We start from the raw sequence: 8,543 nt of genomic DNA, 5'->3' as shown, positions 1-8,543 counted from the left end.
CTGGTGGGGCTACATTGGGCTAATTACCTGTTGAATACCTGTTTAATACTGGATTACTTCATCTGAACTACATCTTGTATTCAACTTCAATAAATCTACATAAAACCACCTCTTGGATCCTGGCTTGATTACTACACACTGTTTTTGACATCACATATTACATCACTCATGACATGTTGAATTGCATCATTGGTGACAACGCTGATGACATCTCAAATGACTATATAGATATACTTAGTAAGACGGGTTTCCAGCAGATCATTTTCATTCATTGATCTGTTCATCTGTCATTCACATAGTGTTTCTTCCCACCACAGCATAAGACAAGGTCCATGGGTCAGCCCACTAAGGCCATTTGTTCCTTTCTCTGTGAGAGTTAGCATTCTGCCCAACAACACTGTTGTACATCAGAGATAAGGTAGTACCTTTCTGGGCCAAGATCCTGTGGCCTTCTTTGCAATCATTTTGTTTACTTATTTTTGGGTTTGACTGTATGCTGTCCACACACACCTACTGGACCCTCGCTGGCGCACACACTGCGTCGTTTCCCACACACACTTCTTGAGCTGCGTTTTTTAGAAATCGACTTTTAACCTATTCCAAAATGTCCGCCCTTGTGTGCATGCAAATGCACAAAGGGGTTGTTATCTTGGAATGGATTTTCAACCCATTCTAAAAAGGCTGCCCCACAGTGCGCATGTGTGTACGTGTGCCCATGTGAGCGGCCATTTTTTAAATGTTTTTCAAAACTTAATTACAAAACCACAGAAAGACATTGGTCAATGTGAGGGCATACATGCACGCTCAAGGGAGGCCATCTTAAATGTTTTTGCAGAATTTTATTTCCCAAAATATTCAAAGGACATCTATGCATCCATACGTGTGCATACATGTTTAGCCATTTATTTTGACTGTTTTTGTAATAAACCCTTGTAAAAACATCACAAATAGGCACAGTCAAGCAGCAAGCAGCCAACAACACACCAACTGGCTGTGCTGATGCCTTTTTTAAATATAAATGTGTGTAGCGATGAAGATACAAAATGACGGTCTTGCTACACAGTATATTTTTTGGGAGACTTGGTCTACAAGTTAAACTGAAATTTTTGGGCAGATTTTAGAATAACGGTGGTTGTAACAAGAGGGGAAACAGGACTGTGCAAAGATGCAGAACGCCACTTAGATGCCTATGTTTTTGTCATTGAAAAACCCAGAAAAACCTTCTACTGATCGAAGAATGTTTTTGAAAAAATATGTTTAGGCAAAGCTCTCCCCAAAATATGTTTGCGGGCACATTTTCCCATAATTTTTCACACCCCTAATAAAAAAAGTACAGCAACTGAATTCATTTTTATATTATCTGAACTGGAGTCCCGCAGATCAGTAAATTGAGTGTTTATTAAAAAATAATTTCCAAAAAGAAACATGAGTTTTCACATGTACAAAATATGGCTGTAAATGAATTCCACCACCAGAGTTCACTGAATGAGCATCCATAATTTCTCATTTGAGATCCTCCTAGTGAAATAAAAAACATAAAGACGACATAACTCCTGAAGCAGTACAATACCTGGAAATCAGACAGAATGCCGATAGGGATGACCGATAGGGACGAACGGTCATATGTGGGGCACCTATTGATTGACAGTTTGGCTGATTATAGACCAGTGCGGGGAAGTCAAAATAGAAAAAGTTGAGCAGCAAATAAAAAGAAATAGTGATTGAAAAAAAACATTAAGCCATTATTCTTAAATTTTGAGAGAAAATAAAATACTTTATCTTGCACAGCAAATGAATTTGATATTTGCAACCTTTGCCCTTCCTAGTGAGGGAAACCTTCTGTGAGAGAAGAGAGTCTACAAAGACATCCAATGACATTGTCAGAGTAAGTAAGAAATTGGACTCTTCTTTCATTGTTAAATCATGTAGGTAAGAATCAAATGAGAATAGACTGAACAAAAATATTTTTGCCTTCGATGGATTTAGTAGCAGAGAAAATGAAAGCATCCCATTCTCTGAGCACTGGAGCAGTGAGACACCCCAGGTTGTAATGGGAGGCAAGTGGAGCTCGAGAGGTCATTTTGAATAATCTCTGATCTACCAGAGCTACCAGTCACAACATTGAAGATGCTTCTTCGAATGGAATTCCCATGCACTTTGGGCAACATGCAAAGTGATGCCCTTTGTGTACCACGTACAACAGCTGCAGAGAGTGTACTTGTACTAACTATAAATCAGTAGGCGGGCACCTCATCGCCTTCATCCGACGCACATGGCTTCATCTGCTATCATCAGTGCAGTTCTCTGTATGTGACACATAAGGCTTTAAACTCAAACTGCTGACTCTCCAAAAACATCTGGATTTAACTACATTTTGGGGTTATCATCCTTTCCTAAAAGTGTTGATTGACATTAGGTCTGGTCTCTTGTGTCGGACCTGCAGTACCTGTGGTATGTTTTTTATTATATTGGAGATCTTACTCGATGAGGAGGTGGAAGGCATTTGGGAAGACTGATTCTAGGAGAGACCCAAAAAGGGCATCCTCAAAAAACTATGGCTTATCCTTCAGTTACGCGTTGAGTTGCTTTGCAGTAGTTTGAGCCTAGGTGATGAGATAGATAATTGAACATGTGCCACCGTACTAATGGACTGTTTTTCAGAATATGCTTTCTGGCTTGTGGCTTGATGCATCCAATGGAAATTTGGCTTCTTTAAAATCAAGTTGAATCATCTAAAGTACTGTGGGCAAAGTTATGATAAACAATTAGAAACGCTTTTCTGGTTGAGGTGGAAAGGCTGCCTGTACTTGGTATTGTGGGTAGGGTAAGGCCATGTCTTGTTGCGGTGCATAGGCAGGTGGTGGTTCGTGATTTGGCACAAACCCCTCTGTTGATCCTGGATACGGTTGATTGGGCACAGGTGGTCTTGGGTAAAGTTGGATCACTCCTGGTTGAACTGGGTATTGTTGGACGTCTCCTGGTTGGACTGTGTATGGATTTGCCATGAACTGTGTAGTTTGGCCAGTGACTGGCGCTGGCTGTGCGAGCACTGCTGGAATTTCCTTCTTAAAAACGTAATAGCCAATTATTCCTATAGGCAGATACAAGAGTTGAGTTAGAAAAATAAAAATGAGAAAGAGACATAAACAGCTAAAGGTAAAATAAAAATAAAATCATAGCAGAGAAAACAAGACTGGTAACATCATTACATCTTATCAGCCCCCAAAAGCCACTTTTTAAAAGCATTTAATGTATGCTTATGAACAGGTAAGTATGAATAAATAAGAGTTGCACAATAATACAAAGAATGCATCAACAGTAGATGTTCACAGTAAAGGTTGGTGATATTGTGGACATGCTAAGTAAAGGAAGGGGGTACATTGCATGCAATGTAAGTTCAAACTAGACTATCCCTCAAGCTCAGAATCAGCCATCTATGAGTAATTCCAAGAAACAAACCATACTCCTGGGTATTAGCTTGGGAGTAGTGATGTGAACTTGTTTGTCATCAACAAATGGCGCCCGACCAAATCAAATTTTACTGGCCAATTTAGAATGGACAAATGAATAAAGTTATTTGTTTGCATTACACACATTCTAGATCGAGTTTGTTTGCACCCGGTAATACCTACCACTCACTGCATAGAAGGCACACACAATGGATTTAAAAGATATGTACAATTTGTAATCCCAAAGAATTTAGCTGACGGAGGTATTTTGTAACTCTTCAGTTTTACACTCCTCAGTGATATAAGCACACTTGAAGAGCTCAAGGTTGCAGTGACAAGACTGAAGCACCCCTCACACCCCCAAATACAATAACCAAAGCATCTTACATACAGCACTCTGCAAACATGCACCCTTCAAGAAAGGCACATTTGTCCCTATGATACATGGAATTTCAATCCAATAATTATCGTTGAATCTGTCCTATTTGTTCATTGCTTCCCGATGAAGGTACCCATAAAATGTACCCCAAGGTGAGGTGATCCTGAGAACACCAAATTGAGTGAGATTGGAATGGTCCTGTGGTAGTGAGTCACAATGTGTATTGAAATGCAATATAGAAAGATTCTATGTAGACATTAAATGCAAAACTCAGAAAGAAGTGTGCAGTCAAATATTACCCAGGTGTCCCAGTAGAGCATTGGTAACATTCTGCTAGAATTATTGTATAGGACTAAAGACTCCGGAGCAAATAAAACAGTTCTTCCAACAATGTTTACATTTTAGTGAGTTATCCCTGAAGAAGTCTCTTGAATAAGGGGATATAACGCATTGGCTGATGGTTTTCATATGGATAAAGAAAAATACAATTAGAAATTTGAAAACCAAGCAACATTCATTATTCATTCTGCTTTTGGGAGCATATATGCTAGCTAGAGTGCATACCAAGCACATTTTTCAGAGAATTTAAAGTATTCAGAAACAGCATTAGTCCTGGACATGAATGCAGTAAAACATGTTAGCAACTACAACACTGTGAGACCAAGAATGACTTCTCCATCTCTTGTGTTCTGAGAATGTCACCCTTCCATGTACCATGCTGAATCCTCTTACAGTAATGATATTTTTGTCTTTCATTCTTCGAGGGAACCCACTGGACCGCTGAATGAATGTTTATGCTATTTCTATAGCACAAGTCTAGCCAACAGGCAGTGGAGCGCTGTTCATGGTTAAAGATAAGCATAAAGTCAATGAGTATTAGGAGAGGAATCTGGGGTGAGGATGGTTAATGATGTAGTGTTCTTTAAAGAAGTGAGTCCTCAACACTTTGCCAAATTGGAGAAATGTTGGGGTGGTCCTGATGGATACAGGGATGTTGTTCCAGATCTTTGCCAGTATTTGGCAAAGGTCATCAGGGTGTAGGGTAGATCTCTTTAGACTTGGAAGGATCTAGCCTATTGTTAGAGCTTCTGGGAAGATGCCCTGAGTGAAGGAGTCATTCACAGAGCTAAGTTGGGGTAAGAGGTTGTCCCAAGAGGGAGCAGAATTTATCAATAAAGCCCTTGTTCTTTCAGGGAGGCCTGTAACTGAGATCAGAGGTGGCAGTCTGAGTTGTAGAAAGTGGGAAATGGTATATTAGTAGCTCCACGGAGTTGTGTGTTCCTGGCTTGCCTAGAGTGCAGCACCATCAGGACTTATGGATGACAAATGAGGCTTCTTCCCTTATTGTGCAGTCTACACAATGGATACTGCAGCCTATGGGAAGAAAAGAAGGACGCCTATGATGCGCAAAGATGTGGAGTGAACCATGTTTATGTAATAAGAGGGTGTCAAGCTTGTGATTGGTGATGTGATCTCCAATGTAACGTGGGTGGAGTACTGCAGAGCAAGACCTAATGAGCATTAGTTGCAATGGGTCTTCTGTAGTTTGATGGTGTGTGGTAGCTAATGGAATGCGTATGAGGTTGAGTCTACATGTTAGTCTTATGGCTGCAAACCTAGCTAGTACATTGGCTAATTTTACCCTACTGGGGGACTTCAATCTTCATTTCGACGACACCCTACAGGCATCGGCAACCAAACTCACCATGGACCTAGCAGCCTTCCAACTCATACAAAAATTAGTGAGCCCACCCATATAAGGGGCCATTTATTAGACCCCATCTTCTCAAATTCGGAGGACTTATTAGGAGGAAAACCCATCCCTGTCCCGTGGTCAGACCACTTCCTTATCCCTTTTACTTGGTCACCACCTCATAGTTCCACATATGATCCCCATCTATTCAAAAACACGCCCTTGGTCCAAACTTTCAACTGAACACTGGGCCACAGTATTAGAAGAAACTAGACCGCATCTTCTTTAGACGCAGTCACGGCCAATGACAACTTCAACAACTGGCTCCAAAAATCTTTAGATGTCCTTGTCCCCGTAAAAAGAATCAAAGTCAAAAGAGGAAACATCCAAAAACCTTGGTACTCAGTTACACTACGGTGCTTAAAACAAAATTGCTAAAACTCTTTCCAAAGTTCCCCCTCCACCAGCTATCCCTGATACCTCGGGAGCACAGTGCGACAAATTAGCAGAGTTCTTTTCAAATAAAATTGAAACTATTTTCTCCTCATTTCCTCCCATCACAAATGGCTCCCTAGCCCCTCAACTCTGCAGTAATCAGCCCACCGTGGACACAATTCCGGCGATGTATATGCCTGTGTTAGAAAGCCTTCTATCTAAGGTAAAAATGGATCACCCAAAGACCCTGCCCCTTTATGGATATTGTGACAGGTAGCAGGTGTGGTCTCCCCTGTGATTTTAGACCTGATCAACATCTCACTTTCCTCAGGAGTGGTCCCCCCCCTCATGGAAGGAAGCCATGGTGAAGGCTCTTCTAAAAAAAACAGTCTTGATCCCTCCAACCTGGGAAATTAACGCCCCATATCTTTGCTCCCAGGGATTAGTAAAATCACTGAAAAATACTTCAATTCAATATTATCCTCATTTCTAGAGACACATAAACTCCTCCATCGGACCCAGACAGGTTTCCGCCCACTACAGGGAACAGAAACGGCCCTGTTCTCAGTAGTGGAGGAGTCAAGAAAGACAGTTGACTCTGGTGGCCCTGCTGTGGTCCTTCTTCTTGACCTTAGCGCGGCATTTGATACCGTAAACTATCGTATCCTGATCCATAGGCCCAGGAAAATAGGTATCACCGGAATCTCCCTAGCATGGCTACAATCCTTTCTGAACAACAGATCCTTCCAAGTCTTTGATAATGAAGTGACCTCTAAGCAGACACCCCTCTGCTGTGGAGTGCCTCAGGGATCCTCCCTGAGCCCCTCCTTATTTAACGTTTACACCTGCACCCTGGCAGAGGGAGTGCTACCCTTTGGAATACACATAGTCACCTATGCAGAGGACACACAATTGGTGATTGGGCTCCATAAAGCGGAAAGCTCCTCTCCCTGCCTGCGCTCTTGCTTAGAAGAAATCGCGAGCTGGATTAACGACTCCTTTCTTAAATTGAATGGGGAAAAGAGCGAAATCATGATCCTGGGAAATCGTTCTCCTCTCGACCTAAAGGCAATATGGCCAACCTCCCTTGGCTCAGCCCCCATCCCCAAGACCCAGCTAAAGAGTCTGGATCGACCAAGACCTCACATTAAAACTCAGGCACGAAAGATGGCCGCCTCATGCTATGGTGTCCTTAAAATGATTCGGAAGGTTTTTCCTCTTCTTCTTTTTCAGGCAAGGAAAACTATGGTCCAGGCCCTTGTCTTGTCGTGGCTGGACTATGCGAATGCTCTGTATCTGGGTGCCCCCATTGCCACCCTTTCCAAGCTACAGACCATCCAAAACTGGGCAGCAAGACTCTTACTGGGCATCCCTAAACATCATTCAGCCAAACCTGCCCTGAAATCACTCCATTGGCTGCCAGTCCAGGAGAGAGTTAAATTCAAGTCCCTATGTATTATCCATAAATCTTTACTCAGAACAGGCCCCCCCATTGTTCATAGCATTATCCAGTCCTATCAACCCAATAGAAGCCTTCGCTCCAAAACCATGAACCTGGCCATTATCCCTAGGATTAGGAAGGCCAGAAGTGGGGGCCGGCAATTCTCTTTTAATGCGGCCAGATTGTGGAATTCTCCCCCCCCCACTTGCGAGCAGAACCCAACCACCTTTCCTTTCGCAGATCCCTAAAAACATTGCTTTTTTCCCTAAATGGGTGAACCCTCCATTACTGCTACTGCTAGCGCTGGGATGCCTCCGGGTAGCCATGCAATACAAATGTTATTTCAATTCAATTCAATTCAATTATGCTATGTGCGAGTCTGGGTCATCTACATCTAGATATGATGTGGGGATTGGCAGCTGGGTGAGGCGCATGATTTGATATTACCATGTACGTTTCATTAGAGCAAGGGTTATGACCCAAGGCCCTTCCAGGTTTTAATGGAACCAAGTAGGCAAAGTCCATATTTGTGTCCACAATTGCTGCAGATTGAAGGGCGAAGGGATTCCCTGAAGATTTGGCTGAAGTACTGAGAAGGCAGGAAGTGATGCCTCTTCCTGTACAGGTCGATGATGGGAAATGCAATCCTCTTTCTTGCCTTCTTTCTTTAATGCTGGTTTTAGTGGAAAAACAGGTTGTCATTTTATGTGAAGATGGATGATGGGAAATCCACTCTCTTTCCAGATGGATGATGGCTAATGTATAGGTGTCACTTCCTGTTCAGATGGATGTTGAATGAAGTTCTCTTGTTTGGTTTCTGTCTCAATCCCCTCTTGCTCCCTTTCTGTCACAAACCCTTCCTGCGCCCCTACGTAGTGGTCTAGTGTACAGGGCTCATGTTGCTTTATTCCTATGGTGCTTTATGGCACTCATGACTGATGTTTCCCCAGCATCCTCATGACAGATGTTCCCCCAGTACCCTCATGACTGATGTTTCCCCAACACCCTCATGACTGATGTTTCCCCAGCATCCTCATGACCGATGTTTCTCCAACACCTTCATACCTGATGTTCCAAAGTACCCTCATGATCGATGCTTCCCCAGCACCTGTAAGCCCATTGCGCTTGAATCCCTGCAAGCTTCCC

The 8,543-nt window shown here is 42.5% G+C and overlaps 1 protein-coding gene across 1 annotated transcript in view; it reads right to left on the bottom strand.

Moving 5' to 3' along the window:
* Nucleotides 1-1,379: 1,379 nt before the first annotated feature.
* LOC146809027 (epithelial membrane protein 1-like) overlaps nt 1,380-8,543 on the bottom strand; it is a 124,618-nt gene continuing 117,454 nt past the window's right edge. Inside the window, exon 5 of the mRNA XM_085615832.1 lies at nt 1,380-3,091. Within this exon, the coding sequence (XP_085471958.1) occupies nt 2,766-3,091 (326 nt within the window). The 3' untranslated portion in view covers nt 1,380-2,765. The remainder of the gene's footprint in view (nt 3,092-8,543) is intronic.

This window comes from Triturus cristatus, chromosome 7 (assembly GCF_964204655.1).
Source record: "Triturus cristatus chromosome 7, aTriCri1.1, whole genome shotgun sequence".
In the NCBI taxonomy this organism is placed as follows: Eukaryota; Metazoa; Chordata; class Amphibia; order Caudata; family Salamandridae; genus Triturus; species Triturus cristatus.
This window is presented reverse-complemented; position numbering and strand designations above follow the sequence as displayed.